The 22144-nt window shown below is 42.1% G+C and overlaps 1 protein-coding gene across 3 annotated transcripts in view; it reads right to left on the bottom strand.

Moving 5' to 3' along the window:
• PHTF2 (putative homeodomain transcription factor 2) overlaps nucleotides 1–22144 on the bottom strand; it is a 183031-nt gene that overhangs the window by 48358 nt on the left and 112529 nt on the right. For all 3 annotated transcript variants that reach the window (XM_074942549.1, XM_074942548.1, XM_074942546.1), the window contains 2 exons: nucleotides 14385–14586; nucleotides 8396–8554 (listed from right to left, as the gene is read on the bottom strand). In XM_074942549.1, coding sequence (XP_074798650.1) covers nucleotides 8396–8554; nucleotides 14385–14586 — 361 coding nt within the window. The remainder of the gene's footprint in view (nucleotides 1–8395; nucleotides 8555–14384; nucleotides 14587–22144) is intronic.

Raw genomic sequence — 22144 nt, 5'->3', positions numbered from 1 at the left:
GAGTTGATCACTTGAGTTAACTGTGATTAGTTGACAGCTATAATTCCAGCTGATTCTTTCAAATGTCCTTTACCACCACCGGCTGGATTTATAGGAGCAGTGGTTCTTCAAGTAGATGCAGCCACATATTCCACTAACTGGAAATTGAGGCTTGAGTTATGTACATAAAATTAACATAGAAATATGACTGAGAATCAAGAAACCTTCATTCATAACAATATTTTAACAGAAAAAAGAAAAAATTTAGATGTACTTTTTTTGGTCAGCATTTGCTGATTCATCGAAATCAAAACATTTCAGGGTACCATGTCAATTTTGATGAAATTTCCCCTGAAACCAGGGGTTGTAGATGAAGGCCGCACACTGAGTGGATGTTTTCAGAGAACTATCCACAATGACTCCAAGATCTCCTTCTTGAGTGGTAACAGCTAATTTAGATCCCATCATTTGATACATTTAATTGGGATTATGTCTTCCAATGCAGATTACTTTGCATTTATCAATATTGAATTTCATCTGCTATTTTGTTCCCCAGTCCCTATTCTTGAGAGATCCTTTTGTAGCTCTTTGCAGTCTGCCTGGGACTTAACTATCTCGAATAGTTTTGTATCATCTATGCGTTTTGTCACTGCACTGTTTACCCCTTTTTCCAGATCATTTATGAATATGTTGAATATGACTGGTCCCAGTACAGACCCCTGGGGGACACCACTATTCACCTCTCTCCAGTCTGAAAACTGACCATTTATTCCTATCCTTTGTTTCCTATCTTTTAACAAAGTTACCAATCCATGAGAAGATCTTCCCTATTATCCCATGACAGCTTACTTTGCTTAAGAGCCTTTGGTGAGGGACCATGTCAAATCTTTCTGAAAATCTAAGTACACTATATCCATTGGATCCCCCTTGTCCACATGCTTGTTGACCCCTCAAAGAATTCTATTAGACTGGTGAGGCATGATTTCCCTTTACAAAAAACATGTTGACTATTCCCCAACAAATTATGTTCATCTACATGTCAGATAATTTTGTTCTTTACTATAGTTTCAACCAGTTAGCCTGACTTCAGTACCGGGTAAATGGGCCTGTAATTCCCAGGATCACCTCTGGAGCCCTTTTTAAAGATTGGCATCACATGAGCTATCCTCCAGTCATTTGGTACAGAAATTGATTTAAACGATAGGTTACAGACTATAGTTAGTAGTTCTGCAATTTCACATCTGAGTTCCTTCAGAGCTCTTGAGTCAATACCATCTGGTCCTGGTGACTTATTACTGTTTAGTGAATCAATTTGTTCCAAAACCTCCTCAATGACACCTCAATCTGGGACAGTTCCTCAGATTTGTCACCTAAAGAAATGAAACTTGCTACCATGGTATTGAAGAAGACTGATCTTCTCTGAATTGGAGAACGAAATGTTGATAATGCTGCCAGATGCACTTTCAATAAACTGAACACAAGCCCCAACGACTGAAGGTGCAGCAGGTAGTCCAAAATGTCCTGGATAGAAGCCAGTGTTGGTTGGATTCCACAGGCTAATGACCACACTGAAAATCACTTCCATTTCACTGAACAGGCCATCCTGGTGGATGGTTTTCCACTGTTAAGGAGGACTTGTTGAACAGTCAAACACTGCTCTCCTTCCTCATTTACTTACAGTAGAACCCCATTTATCTGAGCCTCTGTTATCCGGCTCTCCGTGTTAACTGAACTATAAATAGTTATATTTAATTGAGGCTAACAGCAGCGGAGCTTGGGTAGTCTGCTCTGGGTGGCTAGTGGTTCGGTTAACACAGAGAGCCAGATAAAGGAGAGCTGGATAAATGGGATTCTACTGTATATCAATAAAACATTGTGTTCAACTGATAGCTATATATATTGTGGCTATGAAAACTGAAGTTCAGTGTTCCATTTTAATTGCATTAAAAAAGCAGATATTTATTTTTAAATCAGCAAATTTTGGATTTTTATCACGGAAAACTAAAATCCCTGCTTTTGAGTGAGTACAGGGAAAAAGCAGTATGGAAAGTTCAATACACAGTGAAAGAAGGTCAGAGAGCTGGCATTATTTCAGCCACACTGGGGCAATGAGAATAAGCTTGGTCCAATCCAGCTTGAGTTTAAGGATGAGCTGAGGGGCGATTGGCACTGAGGGAAAGACATACAAGAGAGCTGACCACCAGCTTGGACTGAGGCCCCCCCTGAAAACAGAACAGACGACATTTCCTGTTGTCCCTTGCAGCGAACGGGTTGATTGTTGGGATGCTCCAAGCTATGAAGAGGACCAAGAGGACATTTGTTTTCAGGGACCACTCATGACTCAGGGCATAATACCTGCCGAGATGGTCTGCGAGATGATTCTGAACCCCCAGGTAAGCCAATGGCTATTGGAGTAATGTTCTCCACAATGCAGAACTGCCACAGCCTAATTGCATCTAGGCAGAGCAACCTGGAGCACGTCCTCCACCTTGTTTGTTCACATAGCACATCACGGTGATATTATCAGTAAGTATGTGAATCACTGAGTCTCTGATACTGTCCCCAAAAATACATGACATGTATTGTTGATGGCCTGAAGCTTCAGCACGTTGATATGGAATGAGGTCTCCTGCTTGGACAACAGTCCCTGTACCTTCAATGACCCCAGCTCTGCCAGCCAGACCACCAGGTAGGCATCAGTAACAACCAACTTGGTTGGTGAAGGCCAAACAAAAGGAATGCCTTGGCAAACATGCTCTGGATGAATCCACCATTACAAGGACCCAAGAACCACCAGAGGAACACAAACCAGTCTGTCTAGAGGATGAAAAGTAGAATGGTAGATCATCCTGAGCTACATTTGAAAGGAGCGAAGGCACAGCCTTGGAAACCGGACTACCTGCATGCAAGAGGATATGTAGTCAAAGAGCCTCAGTCATGTCCAAACTGTCATGGAAGGCTGAGACAGAAGACTAAGGCAAAGAGGGTGAATTATCTGAAAATGGTCTGTTGGCAGAAATGCTTTTGACATCAAGGAATCTAATACAGCCTTAATAAACTTGATTTTTTGAGTGGGAGTCAAAGTTGACATTCCAGTGTTTAGGATGAGACTCAGATGGTCAAGCAAGCACAATGTGGCACTGATGTGAGCAAGAACTTCATCTCTGGATTCGCCCCTCAATAAAGTGTCATCCAGATATGGGAAGATGTAAATTTCCTTCTTCTTAATATTTGTTGTAACAATGACGATGCATCTGGTAAAAAACAGGGGGACAAAAGAGTTGAATGGAAACACTGTGTACTGAAAGAGGCATTCCATCAAGGTGAACTGAAGGAGCTTTCTAAACCACTGCATGAAAGTAGACGTCCTGAAGGTTTAGAGCAGCAAGCCAGTTGTTCTGAGACACAGAGGGAGAACAGTCCATAGAGTGACCATTTGGAACCTCACGTACCCAATATATTTGTTGAGGCTGCAAAGGTAGAGGATGGCTCTTACTCCTTCCTTGGATTTCGGTATTAGGAAGTACCAGGAATAGAAGCTGTGATCCTGGTGTTCTGATGGAACCTCCTCCTTCACTCCCAAAGCCAGCAGAGCGCAGACCTGCTTGAGGAGCAGTATCTCATGAGTGGGGTCCTTGAAGAGAGGCAGGGAGGGAGGTTGTGGAGAGGAATTAGATGGCATAACCCAGTCTGATGGTGCTTAGCACCTAGCTGTCAGTGATAATCGAGCCCCAAGCATTGTGAAAGCAGGCCAGCCTGTCCCCAAAAGCAGCGAGATGAGGAGAGAGGAGCAACGATTGGAACAGTGGTCTGGACAAAGAAGTCTGCTGCTGCTGTTGAATGCCGTAGTGATGCTTCCCCACCACTGGTGTATACACCCCTAAAGACTGCAGCGTAGCCCTCTACCAGCTCATCAGCTTTGTCTAAAAACAGCATTTGGCCGCCAAAGGATAAATTCTTAATGGCTTGCAGGACATTGCAGAATTCAGGCATTGCTCCAGTCAGGAAGTCCTCCTCATCGTGACCATGGAGGCCACCACCCTGGCATAGGTGCCTGCAACATTCAGCACAGATTGCAAGGATGTCTTAGTCACCAAGCAGCCTTCAGTGACAAATACCCAAAATTCCTCTCACGAGGCTTTGGGAAGCTGGTCTGCGACTTTTGATATAGTGGTCCAGTCAACAAAACTGTACATGGACAGCAAGGCTTGCTGGTTAGCAATTCATACCTGTAATGAAGAGGAGGTGTCCTATCCAGGAGGTCCACTCATTTAGAATCCCTACCCTTGGGCACGGACCTAAACTGCCCTGCTGAGGTCTATCATTCACCACAGTTGGAACTAGGAAATTTGGGGCCAAATGGGAGTAAAACTCCTCAAATCCTGGCAAGGGAATGAAATAGCTCTTTTCCATGCACTTAGCTGCAGGCAACACTGAAGCCAATGTGATCCAGAGGGCCTTAGCCGGTTAAGGAGCGCATAATTGATAAGGAGAGCGTCTGTCCCAGGTCAGATGGCTGCAAGACATCCACTAATTTATGGGTGTTCTCTTGGAAGAGCTCCACTTGGATACTGAGGGAAGCAGTTACACTGCAAAAGGTCTTGGTACACTTAAAATCCTTCAGTATGGAAGAGCAGCACAGAATTATCCAGAGATGAAGGAGAGGCCCTTCACTGAGCCAAAGCAGGATCCTGTTCCAGGGCTGATGACTCTGGAGGCTTCACAAGGAGGACTGCCAGTGCCTGGGCCTGTGGCGGATCGATGGTCACCACTGCAGACCTGGCCAGCAATCTCGCCTTCAAGCGAGATGAAGAGCAGGATCTCTGCAACCGAGGAGCATCTCAGCGATTCCATGGAAGTTACTGGCATGGATAAGGCATTGATGGCCAGTAGACGTGGGGCCAGGGGCCTCAATCCCAATCACAAGATGAGCGTCAATCCTGCTACCCATTTCTTCAGAGAAGCGCCTTTTCTGGAACATGAAGCAGCAGCACTCTCAGAATCAGAGGGTGATCTTCAACCAGATGCCTGCTTCAGTACGGAGGCCCTCAACATGGCCTATTCAAGCATGTGCTGTTTCAGGCAAAGGTCCTAAGACACTTGAGTCCATTTTTTGAACAATCTGCAGATCGCACAATGCTCTTTAACATGGGCCTTGCCAAGACAGAGTGGTGGGAATCATTGTTGGAGATCACTGTCCCACATGAAGGACAATGTTTAAACCCAGTGAGGGAATTGCCAAGGAAAACAAACTAATATGACGAATATTAATCTAACAGTAGGGCCACATTTACACTATAAACTTATATTGGTATAACTACGTTGCTCAGAGCTGTGAAAAATCCACATCCCTGAGCGATGCAGTTATACCAACCTAACCTCTGGTGTAGACAGCACTGTCAACAGGAGGCCTTCTCCCGTTGACATAGCTACCACCTCTTGCGGAGGTAGATTGACTACACTGACAGGAAACACTCTCCCAATGGCATAGTAGTGTCTTCACTGAAGCAGCACAGCAGCACCAACACAGTTGCACTTCTACAGCATTTTAAGTGTAGACCTGTCCTCAGGGTACTACTAAGTATCAAAAACAAGGGAAAAACTAAACTAGTTGATAGGTTGTGAGGTTAAGACCACACTGAGCTCTGACTGCAGCCACAGGTGGTAAGAAGGAACTGAGGGGTGTCCAGGCAGTGCTGCCTCATGTAGCATGGGGAGGGGCAATGGCCATGAGGCATGAGCATCACCCCTCTACAGGTGCAGCTAAGCAAACTTCTCCAGATCCAGTTAGTGGAATACATGGCTGCATCTACTTGAAGAACCACTGCTCCGATAAATCCAGCCTGTGGTGGTAAAGGACATCTGAAAGAATCAGCTGGAATTACAGCTGTCAACTAATCACAGTTAACTCAAGTGATTAACTCAAAACAAATTAACTTGATAAAAAAAATTACCGGGATTAATTGCAGTTTGAATCGCACTGTTCAACACTAGGATACAAAGTGTACAGTGCTCACTTTAAATAATTTTTATTACAAATATTTGCACTGTAAAAATGATAAAAAATAGTATTTTTGAATTCACCTATACAAGTATTGTAGTGCAAGCTCTTTAATGTGAAAGTGCAATTTACAAATGTAGACTTTTTTTTAAATCTAACTGCACTCGAAAACAAAACAATGTAAAACTTTAGAGCCTACAAGTCCACTCAGTCCTACTTTTTGTTCAGTCAATCGCTAAGACAAACAAGTTTGTTTACATTTACAGGAGATAATGCTACCTGCTTTTTATTTACAATGTTACCTGAAAGTGAAAACAGGAGCTCCCACAGCACTTCTGTAGCTGGCATTGCAAGTTATTTACAGGCCAGATATGCTAAACATTAGTATGTCCCTTCAGACACCATTCTAGAGGACATGCTTCCATGCTGATGGTACTCCTTAAAACAATGTGTTTAGTAAATTTGTAACTGAATTCCTTGGTGGAGAATTTCATGGTTTTACCCCCATTCTGCCATATACTTCGTGTTATGGCAATCTCGGATGATGACCCAGCATATGTTGTTCGATTTAAGAACACTTTAATTGCAGATCTGACAAAATGCAAAGAAGGTACCAATATAAGATTTCTAGAGATAGCTACAGCACTCAGCCCAACATTTAAGAATCTGAAGTGCTTCCCAAAATCTGAGAGGGACAAGGTGTGAAACATGGTGTCAGAAATTTTAAAAGAGCAACACTACAATTTGATACTACAGAACCCAAACCACCGAAAAAGAAAATAAACTTTCTGTTGGTGGCATCTGACTCAGATGAGGAATATGAACATGTGTCAGTCCATACTGCTTTGGACAATTGAGCAGAACCCGTCATCAGCATGGAAGCATGTCCTCTGGAACGGTGATCGAAGCATGAAGGGGCATACACGTTTAACATATCTGGCATGTAAATAACTTGCAAAGCCAGCTACAACAGTGCCATGCAAACACCTGATCTCCCTTTCAGGTGACATTGTAGATAAGAAGCAGACAGCATTACCTCATGTAAATGTAAACAAACTTGTTTGTCATAGCAATTGGCTGAACAAGAAGTAGGACTTAGTGGACGTCCAGGCTCTAAAGTTTTACATTGTTTTATTTTTGAGTGCAGTTATGTAAAAAATAAATAAATAAATAAAAATCTATATTTGTAAGTTACACTTTCATGATAAAGAGCTTGCACTACAGTACTCGTGTGAGGTGACTTGAAAAATACCATCTCTTCTGTTTATTTTTTACAGTGCAAATATGTGTAATAAAAATAAAGTGAGAACTGTACACTTTGTATTGTGTTGTAATTGAAATCAATATATTTGAAAAATGTAGAAAACATCCAAAAATATTTAAATAAATGGTATTCTATTATTGTTTGACAGTGTTATTAAAACTGCGATTAATCACAATTAATTTTTTTAACTGTTTGACAGCCCTAGCTAGAATACTAAATATTCACTAGTTTGCTTTAAAGCCTGCACGCCTTTAACAAAAGGATACAAGTTGTCACCTGAGAATTCTATTTCCATTTGGTTCCCCACATCTGAATTTCATTTCTATGAAGGACTCCACCAATAAGGGAGTGCTGGGTTGCTGCTCTGCTCTTTGACTTCACTAGCTCTTTAAATCAAAACATTGGAACTTCTTTTGTTGCCATGCAACAGCAACAGTTGTGGCTTCAATAGCATACCCCATATTCTGAGTAATTGAAAAGAATGTTACGCACTCATATCCAGGAGAACCTCCACATTGGTGGATCCTCTCACAATAGAACTTGTAGGTAGAATCAAATTCTCTTGTCTGCTCAGAGTTCCCCTCATATGGGCTAATGGAATTATTGGAGATGATGGTAAAAGAAGCTAGGGTGCAGTCTGAACTATGACATGGAGAAAGCACTAGCATCAACATAGTAATGACTAAAAGTGCAAAACAGATTAGGAAAGTCTGCTAAATCTCTGGCAAGAAAGCTTTCTTTCTCACATAAGAGGAAACTACTTTCCTAGATGAATACGCCTCCAAAGGAGATGGTTGCTGCATAATGGGGCTGCTTCTGGAAGGCAAAATAGAAAGCAGCAAAGCTCTGATGTGATGGGGTGTAAGAGCATAGCAACAGACCAATTATCCATATTGTGGACAACTGTCCCCACCCAAAGAAGTGAAAAACATGCTAAGTTCAAAGTGATTCTTGTGCAAACTGAACACCAAATCGCAATGATTCCCAAAGACAATTACTTCACAGGAATATTTTTAACAAGCATCAGGAATTATTAAAATGGACAAGATAACCACTAAATTCCAATGATCCAGAATGTGTTCAGAAGAAATAAGCTCAATGGAGATGTTGACAAACCAGTTACAAAAAGGACTTTTGGGAAAAGAACATACCTCCACAGGGTAGTGTTTCTTATAATGGTGGGATTTCCTGCTTCGAAGAGCACAGTCACTAGAAGCACGTTCTACATTACGGCGTAAGGGATATCCAGATTCAGGTCCCTCCTCACTTGAAACTTCATCAGATACATTTGTTACTGTCCTGTGTGTATCCTAGACCAATTAACAAGTTACTATTAGTAAATCACGCTATTTTTTCATAATGGTCTTTTAATTCATTTTAAGTACTGCAATAAATTTTCTCTCATCAATTCTTTTAATTAAAAAATATTTAATAATCCCCTTTTGCTGAGTAGGGCATAGAAAACAGTTTCCCTCTTTTAGGTTGTTGACTGCATGGAAAGGTGGTACAGGAAGTGATATACAATAGAAGATTATAACATACTAAAGTGGGTGATTAATCATTGCACAGCAATCTTGTGTCAGGCCAATTTATACTATACTACAGAATGGATTCAAGATATTTATGTTCCAAGTGATGTTTTAGGTGCAATCACAGCAACCCCAAATGGTATATCACTGTGACCTCAAAAGAAAAAAAAAGTGACATTCTATTCTTGGTTTTGTCATCTCAAACATAGTAATTTATATTACCAGCTTTTTCCAATCTTAAAATTTAATTTATTTCTACCACCTCTCCCACCAAACCCAAAGAAGTGTAAGCCCATAATCAACTATAGAATGCTTGGACTGTGAGCATATATCATTCCCTGGTTTCATGCTAATGTAGAAGCTGCCCCCACAAAAGGAGAATGGTAGGAGCGACCACCAAGAAAATTTCAGTTTTCATTCTAAAGGGTTTTTGTTTTTTGTTTTTAAGAAAAATATACTAGTTTCATAGAGGACAACAATGAAAGTCTCTTTGGCTTCTGCCCTCCAATTTCTAAATTTCCAAGGGTAATTTTTACTTCAGTGTGCTGCCAGGGAAAGAAGCATTCAACAGCTGATTGTTTTGTCATAAAGACCATTATCACAAAAGTACCCACTACAGTATTTCATTCCACCTTTTCTTTTCTGTTTTTTTTCTTCAAACAAGTGGCTCCAACAGGTATGGGACGGAAGGAAAGCATTATCCCAGAGGAGATTCTGGGTGGCTCAGCTGCTCTAAATCAACCAGAATAGTGTATCGATTTTTTATGCTTCTGATGGACAGTGGCCTCTTGCAAACTGAACTGTAAGAATCATTATACTACTCAGAAGTTACTATGTTTCACATTTTTTTCCTAAACTGTATTAGTATGGTAATTAGCAATGACAACGGTAATTGACAACACTGGTATGCAGTCTTCAGGCTCATTTTTTCCCTAATTTTACATTACTCCTTCAATACAAAGTTCTATATTTTTACTCCTGAAAGCTCTCTCTTGTTGGAAGGGCAGATACTGGTCAATCTTATCTTAGTACTTCTAAGAGTATGTCTTCACTACCCGCCACATCCAGCGGGGATCGATTTATCGTGTCTAGTCTAGACACGATAAATCGACCCCCGAGCACTCTCCCGTCAACTCCTGTACTCCAGAGCCGCGAGAGGCGCAGGCAGAGTCGACGGGGGAGCGGCAGCAGTCGACTCACCGCGGTGAAGACACCATGGTAAGTCATAGAATCATAGAATATCAGGGTTGGAAGGGACCTCAGGAGGTCATCTAGTCCAACCCCCTGCTCAAAGCAGGACCAATCACCAAATAAATCATCCCAGCCAGGGCTTTGTCAAGCCTGACCTTAAAAACCTCTAAGGAAGGAGATTCCACCACCTCCCTAGGTAACGCATTCCAGTGTTTCACCACCCTCCTAGTGAAAAAGTTTTTCCTAATATCCAACCTAAACCTCCCCCACTGCAACTTGAGACCATTACTCCTTGTTCTGTCATCTGCTACCACTGAGATCCATCCTCTTTGGAACGCCCTTTCAGGTAGTTGAAAGCAGCTATCAAATTCCCCCTCATTCTTCTCTTCCGCAGACTAAATAATCCCAGTTCCCTCAGCCTCTCCTCAGAAGTCATGTGTTCCAGTCCCCAATCATTTTTGTTGCCCTCCCCTGGACTCTCTCCAATTTTTCCACATCCTTCTTGTAGTGTGGGGCCCAAAACTGGACACAGTACTCCAGATGAGGCCTCACCAATGTCGAATAGAGGGGAACGATCACGTCCCTCGATCTGCAGGCAATGCCCCTACTTATACATCCCAAAACGCCATTGGCCTTCTTGGCAACAATGGCACACTGTTAACTCATATCCAGCTTCTCATCCACTGTAACACCGAGGTCCTTTTCTGCAGAACTGCTGCCGAGCCATTCGGTCCCTAGTCTGTAGCGGTGCATGGGGTTCTTCCATCCTAAGTGCAGGACTCTGCACTTGTCCTTGTTAAACCTCATCAGATTTCTTTTAGCCCAATCCTCTAATTTGTCTAGGGCCCTCTGTATCCTATCCCTACCCTCCAGCGTATCTACCTCTCCTCCCAGTTTAGTGTCATCTGCAAACTTGCTGAGGGTGCAATCCACACCATCCTCCAGATCATTTATGAAGATATTGAACAAAACCGGCCCCAGGACCGACTCTTGGGGCACTCCACTTGATACCGGCTGCCAACTAGACATGGAGCCATTGATCACTACCCGTTGAGCCCGACAATCTAGCCAACTTTCTATCCACCTTATAGTCCATTCATCCAGTCCATACTTCTTTAACTTGCTGGCAAGAATACTGTGGGAGACCGTGTCAAAAGCTTTGCTGAAGTCAAGGAACAACACGTCCACCGCTTTCCCCTCATCCACAGAGCCAGTTATCTCATCATAGAAGGCAATTAGATTAGTCAGGCATGACTTGCCCTTGGTGAATCCATGCTGACTGTTCCTGATCACTTTCCTCTCCTCTAAGTGCTTCAGAATTGATTCCTTGAGGACCTGCTCCATGATTTTTCCAGGGACTGAGGAAAAATCTAAGTATGTCGACTTCAGCTAAGTTATTAATGTAGCTGAAGTTGCGTAACTTAGATCAATCCCCCCCAGTGTAGACCAGGGCTAAGAAGCATTGGCGGGTTGCTAGTAGCAGCCAGACATCAGGCAGAAGCAGGTTTCTTCCTGCTCTGCACTTCCACCTCTACAAAATTCACCTACTCTCTTACAGATTAATGGTTGCATAAGTAATGCCAAGTACAACTATTGCACTTCTTTGTGTGGGGTTACATGTTTCTCACTGGGTAATTGCGGTTTCTCTGGTTGTGCATGTGCCTTTTGGACTTTGAATCAATGACATAGCAGCATTGCACAGGATACAATTACATGGGATGAGCATGGGTGGCATGCTAAACTTATTGTTTATTTTGTCCACTGAGTTGCAACTTTGGGTGGGTGGTCCTAAAAGCAGGGTTTAGAATAATGGTGTGGCAATGACTGGGTCTCGCAATGCTACAAAAATTAGGATTTGCAGTAATGCCTTTTTTTCCTGCAAATCATTGTTTGTACTGAAGGGGATTGGTTCCAGTTGTTTCTCCATCACCTGCAATGCACAGAAGGCTTTGACTAGGCCTGAGAATTAAACAGCTTTACTAAATGCATTGGGCTTACAGTCTGATTAGGTCTTCAACAGTTGAGCTGTTTAGCATTTGATTACTGAAAATTGGACAGGTCTGACACAGCATGAGGTGAGTGTTGCTTGTCACCTTAATATACTGCCAATACTGGTTGTCTTTTTAGATACTGTGTTTGTTGTTCCAAATTACAATAATGTTGCAGGCATTTGGACAAAAGGTTAATGCTTCTGTGCATCCTCATTGAACTCTGCCATTCTCAAAAGTTTCTTGTAACAAAGTTATTTAAAGGAATAAAAGGCAACTTAATTTAAAATTAGTTATTAAACAGAGAACTCATCCATTAAAATTATAATAATGGCTATTATCTGCTCTTAAAATTGTTTGTTCATAACCCTGCTTTCTGAAGTTTTTCTTGTTAGCTGCAGGAGTTCTGCTTTGAAGCAAAGCATCAAGACTCCTTAGGCAACAAAAGCTTTTAAAATAGTCAGACTTCAAAATGCTGAATTAGCAAGATTTAGCAATAGTCAATCATATTTTCTGATTTCTTTCATAAATAATGAAAAATACTTTTCCTTTTTGCTGATGTTACCAGGTATAAAGGGAAATGTCACGTAAGAAGTTTAATTTCTTGGAAATATAGTTTACCTCAACTTTTTTCACAGTTTATTCTAAATATAGAGAGGTCTTTGTTTTTCCAAATAAATAGATTATATACATATATAATTATCCAGAAAACTGTTTACGCATGTATAAAAAGTGTTATGAGAGCCTGGAACTTCAAAAACTTGCTCACCATTTGAGTGAGATAAAGCACACTGAGGAAACTCATTTTTTATAGAAACATTTTCACAAGTCTTATTTTGTCTTCAACATACTGTAAATGATGATTCCAGAACAGATAGTGATAAATCAGTGAAAGCATCCTAAAATTTCTCAGTAAATACAAATTAAGTGTGCCAATCAATAGAATGCACAGCAAGGGACATGATCAAGGATAAGCATGAAACAAACTACCGTATACAAATATTCTAAATCTCACCTGCCCAAGTGTATCAAAACCTGAACTAGGTGTACAGAAAGAGTGTATACATTACACTAGCTATGGAGCCTATCTATGGAAGATCCCAAAATGGGTCCCTCCATTAAAAATGCATCTCATTGAATGAAGCCATTGTCTCACTGAAACTTTCCTTAGGCAAAAATTCCTGTTTTACCACCACCATCACTTTCTAGGAGGTAGAATAATAGGCTGCTCCTCATTTGCTTCCCTTCGCTTTCCTTAAATGCTGCACTTCCAAATCTTCATGTAGGATTAATGGTAGAGTTGTTTTGGAGGAGAATGAAGTAAGGTAAAATAGGAGAACTGAGAGCTATCAGACCTAACCAGTCAAGCTCCATGTTTAGCAACACATCCTTCCTCCTCATTATGCTCTACTTTCTGAAGACTATCCTTCTTCTCATCAACCCCCTCTGAGCTCTGCATTCTAGAGAGCTTTTTCACTTCCATGGGGAAGGGAAGGAAAGAAAACACTTGCAGATCCCTGCACTTATCCACAGGAGAAGGGGAAGGAGAAACTATGAACATGGAGGATTGGCAGGGAAACCCTTTGAAGGGGTGGGGGGTTGTTTGAATTTTGGAAGTCATCATTACTGTGAAGTTTGTCCAACTGTAGCAGAGAAGCAGACCCATCCCAGAGAAAAATCTAACAGCAGCAGGTGAGGTAGAAGCAAAGCCTTCTCATGAAGGCTAAAACAAATAAGAAATACAAGGATACATGGTAAGTCAAGTTAAAGAAAATCAGAGAACCTAAAGGTCAGTAAAATGAGGTTCCTGTGGTAGGAGTTGAGCCGTAGATATGGACTTTCCGAATCCTGGGTGACCAGTGCCGCTGGGGTTCTCCTATTGTGTCTATGGCAAAACATTTATGAAGTAGCATTCACATAAATTACCACCATTTAGATATAATATTTCTGAAAAGCAGTATTTTTGCCTTTGGGATGGCCTAGGTTGTACAACATGGTATGTAATTTCCCAACACATTATGCCAGGGAAGGATGACTGCAGACATCACTACGAAAAGGTTTCAAGTCATTTATGCAAAATTCAATTGCTTGCAGTGCATTTTGTCTACCTCAGATATTTTTCTTTTATTTCTTATTAAAATATTGCCCTGAGATTTTGGTGGAGATTTCTTCTTGAAGGAAGAAAATATTGATGGGACAGTGAAGAGAAAACATAAGGAAAAATTTAAGAGCAAGAAACCCAGAACTAGATCTTGCACTTAGGCCCTTAGTAGCCTAACACAAGTCCTTTTTTTTTTTTTTCTTTTTTCTTTTTAACTTTAAAAAACACAGGGTCAAGATATAAATGGGAACCTATCCAAACTGCTGTGGGAATACAGTGTGCATGTAATTGGACACACTACTTTTAGTTATGAAAAATGAACCATGCTTACTTTGTGAGGACTATGATTGTTGTATGTATTTCTCACAGTTCCTGTGCTCCAAACTCCCTCTTCTGGCCTAATCACTTTACAGTGAGGCTCATGGGTCTGTACTCCATCTTCACTGCTTTTACCTGTCTTTTTCCCATCAAGGGAGACATAGCCATTATCAGTCTCTGTTGATTTATCTATTGAATTCTTTGCTTTCTTTGATCTAGATTTAAAACAAAACAAAAACAAACATGCACATAAAATTACTATATGGCTATTATTGTCTATGTCCTTCTCCCCCAACTATTTTTGACTTAATTGTTGAGATGGATGAAAACTAGTAATCTAAATCAAGCATCTGATACAGTAGTATCTGTGCTACTTTTCACCATTTAAAGCTTATCTGTTACAACTGTAGGAATACAGAATACCAAATGAAACAACCAGCACATGAAAGAATATTATATAGAATACTACTGAAAGAAGAGACAGAGACCAAGAAAACCTGTATGTTACCATATAAGGCTTTATAACAGCAATTTGACAAAGCCAACTGCAAAGTCTGAAGGGAATAGATTTCCTTGTTCACATTTTTGTCTCAAACACAAATGTAAAGGTATGACCAAATAGCTGTTTATTCTCAGGAATTTTTAACTGATAATTATTGAAACTTAAATTTCATATTGCTTGCACACCCATGCATGAAGCGTGAATTAATCATATACTGAATTAAAATGAAAACCGCTATCCAAAAGTTTAACTTTTTAACCTAACTTCACTTTGCTTCATCAGAAATCTAAAAGTTTATGCTAATTAAGAGATTTTCAGAGGAGTAATCCAGGTTGTTGTAGTCTCCCATATTACCTGGCAACAGTATGACTATTAGTGTTAAAGTTCCTGGCCTAAGTCCTCCCCTTCCAAAGCACAAAAGAGTAGAGCAAGTACATACAGCCGATTTCAAATGACACACTAAGTGGAGGAAGGAAGGAAGGAAGGAAGGAGGTAGGACAGAAAAAGAGAGAGAAACTAGAAACTAGAGCAATTCTAGTTCTACAAATTAGAATAATCTTCCCTGTCCTGTGTCCGTCTCTTCCCATCCTACACGCCAACATCTTTGAGTAAACAGCAGACATAGTAACAAGCAGAAACTCTAAAGAAAGGCTTACTACAGTGGATGACTGCACTTCCAAATTACAGCTTGGTATCTACGGTGGCTTCCAATGGATGGTAGTGGTGAATGTGTACAGGAAAGAGCAGGTAGCTAATTTACCAACTGATGAGGCAGATAGCTCAGACCTGCAAGCCTTTGAGGTTGACACACTTTGGACACAGCTTATAGACACGGGTGGCACTATTAGATCAAAATCTTTACCTAGTGAGCAATGGAGATCTTGTAACAGGACAAGGTGGCACACAGCTATATGAAGCAGGTAAACGGCTGCATTTTAGATTTCTGGATTACTAGTGTATGTCCAGACCATCTCTGAACACAAGGTAGGTAAAACTAAGTTATTTGAGTTCTTTCTTCTGTATATCCCCACTAATGAGAAAAAATGGTTGTGCAACTGGACCACCACTAGATCTCCCAGTATTTGGATCATAATAAGGCTCCTCTTGAAGAACTCCCACTGTTGGCAAGTAACCTTCATCTGAACTTTCAAAGTATTGTGACAAAGTTCCTCCTCTGCCTTGGTGGGTCCTGCGCTTATTGGCGGATTTGTTCGCCTCAGAGGTTCACAGCAGCCCTCAGTTTGGCCACTTTCATGGCTCAAATCTGCTGTTCACTCAGTTAACCTCATCACTGGCCAGCATGGGGAAAAGGAAGAACAATAATCCCTGCAGTCTCTGCTGATCCATCTTGTGGATCAGGGAACAGGCCGGAGACCTTCCCCTCTGGTGGAACCCACAGTCCAGGTCAACTCCTCCGGTACCAAGTAGGGAGTTGGGAGAATGGAGGGATGTGGGGAACCTGGGCCCACCCTCTACGCCGGGTTCCAGCCCAGGACCCTGTGGATTGCAGTTGTGACAGCTACAACTCCCTGGACTACTTCCCCATGGCATCCTCCCAACATCCTCCTCCCTTCTTTATTCTCACCACAGGACCTTCCTCCTTATGTCCGATAATGCTTGTACTTCTCAGTCTTCCAGTAGTACGCCTTCTCAATCTCACCTTCTTGCGCCTCTTGCTCTCAGCTCCTTGCATGCACACCACAAACTGAAGTGAGCTCCTTTTTTAAACCCAGGTGCCCTGATTCGCCTGCCTCTCTTAATTGATTCTGGCAGCTTCTTGATTGGCTGCAGGTATTCTAATCAGCCTGTCTGCCTTGTTTCCAGAAAGTTCCTGATTGTTCTGGAACCTTCCCAATTGCCTTACCCAGGGAAAAGGGACCTACCTAACCTGGGGCTAATATATCTGCCTTCTATCACTCTCCTGTAGCCATCTGGCCCGACCCTGTCACAGTATGAAATAAATTTGAGGGGCCACATGAGGAGGCAGCACAGCTGGAAAATCTGGAAAATGTGAAGTTAGAATGGAGAAACAAGGAAACTGAGCTCTCCCACCTACAAGCCAAAGTTATGACAACTAAAAACACTTTTTAAAAATAATCCTCATAGGTTCAAATGGGGACTCAAACACATTAAAAACTAAGCACTCTAAATAATAGACTATGTTTTGGCTGTTGTAAAGGAAAGAATGCATCTTGCTTCAGGAAGGGTTTGGGATGCTTTATCCTGCTACCCAAGGCAGACCCATGTATTGTAGAACTTGCTGAAGAGGGCACTTATAGGGAATTCACCTTAAGGCTTATCAAGAGGCGTTGAAGGATGCAGGAATAAATGTCATTGCCCTTCTCTTTCCCAGCAGAGATAAGATTTCAGTGCCTAGAGCAAGAAGTCATCCAGGTAGAGGTATACATGACACCCCTCCTGGGGCAAACTGGCTATGAGGATGAAGAGTCTCTTGATAAAGACGGAGTAAGGATGAATGAAAAGAGCACAGAATTTGAAATGAATATCCATGACCATGAGTTGGTTGAGTTCAGGATCCTGACGCAGGGAAGAAAGGTAAGCAGCAGGATACGGACCCTGGACTTCAGGAAAGCAGACTTCGACTCCCTCAGGGAACAGATGGCCAGGATCCCCTGGGGGACTAACATGAAGGGGAAGGGAGTCCAGGAGAGCTGGCTGTATTTCAAGGAATCCCTGTTGAGGTTACAGGGACAAACCATCCCGATGAGTCGAAAGAATAGTAAATATGGCAGGCGACCAGCTTGGCTTAATGGTGAAATCCTAGCGGATCTTAAACATAAAAAAGAAGCTTACAAGAAGTGGAAGGTTGGACATATGACCAGGGAAGAGTATAAAAATATTGCTCGGGCATGTAGGAAAGATATCAGGAGGGCCAAATCGCACCTGGAGCTGCAGCTAGCAAGAGATGTCAAGAGTAACAAGAAGGGTTTCTTCAGGTATGTTGGCAACAAGAAGAAAGCCAAGGAAAGTGTGGGCCCCTTACTGAATGAGGGAGGCAACCTAGTGACAGAGGATGTGGAAAAAGCTAATGTACTCAATGCTTTTTTTGCCTCTGTTTTCACTAACAAGGTCAGCTCCCAGACTGCTGCGCTGGGAATCACAGAATGGGGAAGAGGTGGCCAGCCCTCTGTGGAGATAGAGGTGGTTAGGGACTATTTAGAAAAGCTGGACGTGCAAAAGTCCATGGGGCCGGACGAGTTGCATCCGAGAGTGCTGAAGGAATTGGCGGCTGTGATTGCAGAGCCCTTGGCCATTATCTTTGAAAACTCGTGGCGAACGGGGGAAGTCCCGGATGACTGGAAAAAGGCTAATGTAGTGCCAATCTTTAAAAAAGGGAAGAAGGAGGATCCTGGGAACTACAGGCCAGTCAGCCTCACCTCAGTCCCTGGAAAAATCATGGAGCAGGTCCTCAAAGAATCAATCCTGAAGCACTTACATGAGAGGAAAGTGATCAGGAACAGTCAGCATGGGTTCACCAAGGGAAGGTCATGCCTGACTAATCTAATCGCCTTTTATGATGAGATTACTGGTTCTGTGGATGAAGGGAAAGCAGTGGATGTATTGTTTCTTGACTTTAGCAAAGCTTTTGACACGGTCTCCCACAGTATTCTTGTCAGCAAGTTAAGGAAGTATGGGCTGGATGAATGCACTATAAGGTGGGTAGAAAGCTGGCTAGATTGTCGGGCTCAACGGGTAGTGATCAATGGCTCCATGTCTAGTTGGCAGCCGGTGTCAAGTGGTGTGCCCCAGGGGTCGGTCCTGGGGCCGGTTTTGTTCAATATCTTCATAAATGATCTGGAGGATGGTGTGGATTGCACTCTCAGCAAATTTGCGGATGATACTAAACTGGGAGGAGTGGTAGATACGCTGGAGGGGAGGGATAGGATACAGAAGGACCTAGACAAATTGGAGGATTGGGCCAAAAGAAATCTGATGAGGTTCAATAAGGATAAGTGCAGGGTCCTGCACTTAGGATGGAAGAATCCAATGCACCGCTACAGACTAGGGACCGAATGGCTAGGCAGCAGTTCTGCAGAAAAGGACCTAGGGGTGACAGTGGACGAGAAGCTGGATATGAGTCAACAGTGTGCCCTTGTTGCCAAGAAGGCCAATGGCATTTTGGGATGTATAAGTAGGGGCATAGCGAGCAGATCGAGGGACGTGATCGTTCCCCTCTATTCGACACTGGTGAGGCCTCATCTGGAGTACTGTGTCCAGTTTTGGGCCCCACACTACAAGAAGGATGTGGATAAATTGGAGAGAGTCCAGCGAAGGGCAACAAAAATGATTAGGGGTCTAGAGCACATGACTTATGAAGAGAGGCTGAGGGAGCTGGGATTGTTTAGTCTGCGGAAGAGAAGAATGAGGGGGGATTTGATAGCTGCTTTCAACTACCTGAAAGGGGGTTCCAAAGAGGATGGCTCTAGACTGTTCTCAATGGTAGCAGATGACAGAACGAGGAGTAATGGTCTCAAGTTGCAATGGGGGAGGTTTAGATTGGATATTAGGAAAAACTTTTTCACTAAGAGGGTGGTGAAACACTGGAATGCGTTACCTAGGGAGGTGGTAGAATCTCCTTCCTTAGAGGTTTTTAAGGTCAGGCTTGACAAAGCCCTGGCTGGGATGATTTAACTGGGAATTGGTCCTGCTTCGAGCAGGGGGTTGGACTAGATGACCTTCTGGGGTCCCTTCCAACCCTGATATTCTATGATTCTATGATTCCAGGGCAAAATACAGGTAACAGTATTGGGCTGAAAAAATGGAGATATGAAAGTCCATCTTTCAGGATGACCAAATGATGAAAATCATTCTGCAACAACACAGAATGAGACACGAGAATTTCTATGAAAAGCTTCTTCTGAAAAGATTTGATGGTTGAGAAAATGAAGATCTAGGATCAGACTGAAGCCTTCAGCCCCTTATAAACTAACACGTATTGATAGTAGAATCTACAGCCCCTCTGTGCATTGGGGGGCGGGGAGGAGGGAGGAAGAGGGAAAGACAGAGAAGGATCTAAACAAGTGGCCTGCTGATGAAAGAAATCTTTGATTTTTGCTTCCAAATAGGGCAACGTCACTGGAATTACAGTTCAGGCCATAGCCAAAAGCCCCAGAAATCCCAGGTCTCTGTAAATCCGACTTTGACCACCCTGTAACAAAACTGCTCGACAAGAGTCTGCAAAGAAATGAAGATGGCCCCCAATAGGAAAAAGCTGATTAAAGGGGATTGGGTTAGCTAATCTTTCAGTGATACTGCTTTGGAGGCTGGGAGGGATAGGCAAAGCTTTAAAAAAGAGCTGCCAGTGGAGGAACTACACCTAGAACAGGATGGCAGAAGCAACATTAAGTTGTTCTGTTCAAATGTTTTCTCCCTCAAAGAGTTTTAACCCTTTGGGGGTATGTAGACATGATTAGTCCTAGCTTCTACCTAGGAGTACAGCAGTTCCTCAGCCAAATACACCAGCAACACACTGTAGATAGATCCAGGGATGTAACAGCTATTCTACTGCCATTAAAGGATTCCTGAAAAAGACAGAGCACCTTGAGTAGAACTGGACAATGTGCCCACGGCCTTCATGACTTTACTTAAGGGAGGAAGAGAGAACATGGTCAGCGGGAAGTCAGGGAAACTTGCCAGTGCTGTCTGGAGAGGAGCCATCTAAATTGAATCTTACCATCCAGTTGCCCTAAAAGTTTATTGGGACCAATGCAATAGAGTGAACTGGAGAGGACAGTAGGTCTCAAGACCACCAAGAACACTACATCCCTCGTTATTTTCCTGAATAGCTTCTGACAGAAACCCATGAAGGAGACAGCTGTGGCAAGAGATGGAGCTGTGACAGAGGAATTTATTTTCATACTTCTGCTCTTCTTGATAATTGTTCCTTAAGGCTCTTTCCTCTTATTTGAGCTACAGAAGTGCCCCTAGCATAGTAGAGGCTGAGCAGAATAGCCACTTATGAACCAGATGAATTAGAGTAGCAAGGTACAATTTTATCAAAGGGATCTATGGGAGTCTAATTGGGTTGGAGAAACAGAAAAGTTTGGTTCACTTGTGTCTGTTTTGGGCTCTGCTTACAATTATAAGGCCTCAGTTTGGGAGTTCAGGCAGACCCTGCTAAGCAAGATTTTTTCAAGACAGGCATTCCCCAAAAGCATTTTCCTTCACAGGGCATTTTGCCTCAAGAGGTATTCCCCAGAAGTTCCCCCCAACATTAGAAGAGGAATCATGCTGTAATATTTTTGAAGGTCTATTGTATTTTTGCATGATCTGACTTTTTTTTTTTTCCACAAACTGCTTCAGCACAGAATGGATGTAGTCTTGGGATTGCCTACTTTAGCCCTCACTACTCCAACAGATGTACAATCTAAAAAGACACAGGCAGATGAAGAGTGAGAGGAAAAGATGTAATATGCACAAAAAGTGATGGGGTGATGAGACTTTTTCTGTTTTGTTTTAAGGGGAAGGATGTATTTTGTTTCAGTAAAAAAATATTAAAAATTACCCCAAATCACAATTAAGCCCTTTTGACCATATTTCTCCTTCACCAATTCCCAGTTTCAATTCCACTGTTTTTATGTCCCTCTCTCCACATTTGATGAACAATTTATTCATGAGATAAATTAAACAGATATGCAAGTTGACTTAGCTAGTCATTTTGTTGTGTTGCCTATGATGTTGATCTACAGGATGGATTTAAAATAAGGACAGTCGATTGGCAGAACAGCTCATGGAAGGGCATTCTATGTATAGTGTGACGTGAAGAGGGCAGAAAGATGGTTGTGGAGAACTGGGTGCAAAACAGGACAAAGTTGGAATCATATGTGAGACTGGGGGTGTGACAAAGTAGGGTCTTTATTCAAGTTGCCCTTCTTCTGTTTCCTTCACTTAAATTTTTTTCCATAAGGAAATAAAGAACTGGATGAGTAAGTGGTTTAATATAAGTGCCACTCCATGCCTCCAGTATGCAAAAAGCAGACAAATGAGAAAGAACTGAGAACTAAAATTATGCAACTGAATGACAAAACTTGCCTCCTACTTACTGCCTGACAAATAGAACCATAAAGCTGATAGTCAGGTTTACTACTGGGTAATATGGGAGCACAGAAATGTGAAAATCATTGTTTCTGACGTAGAATATATGAATACTTCTAAAGGATAACCTTCTTACTAAAAGCTTGAAGAGAAGAAAAGATGGCAAAATTTTCTACCCTTGCAGTAAACACCTTAAAAAAACCCCTCTGAAGACT

The sequence above is a fragment of the Natator depressus genome, chromosome 1 (genome assembly GCF_965152275.1).
Source record: "Natator depressus isolate rNatDep1 chromosome 1, rNatDep2.hap1, whole genome shotgun sequence".
Lineage (NCBI taxonomy): Eukaryota > Metazoa > Chordata > Testudines > Cheloniidae > Natator > Natator depressus.
The sequence above is the reverse complement of the archived record's forward strand: the minus strand, read 5'-3'. Positions and strand labels throughout refer to the sequence as shown.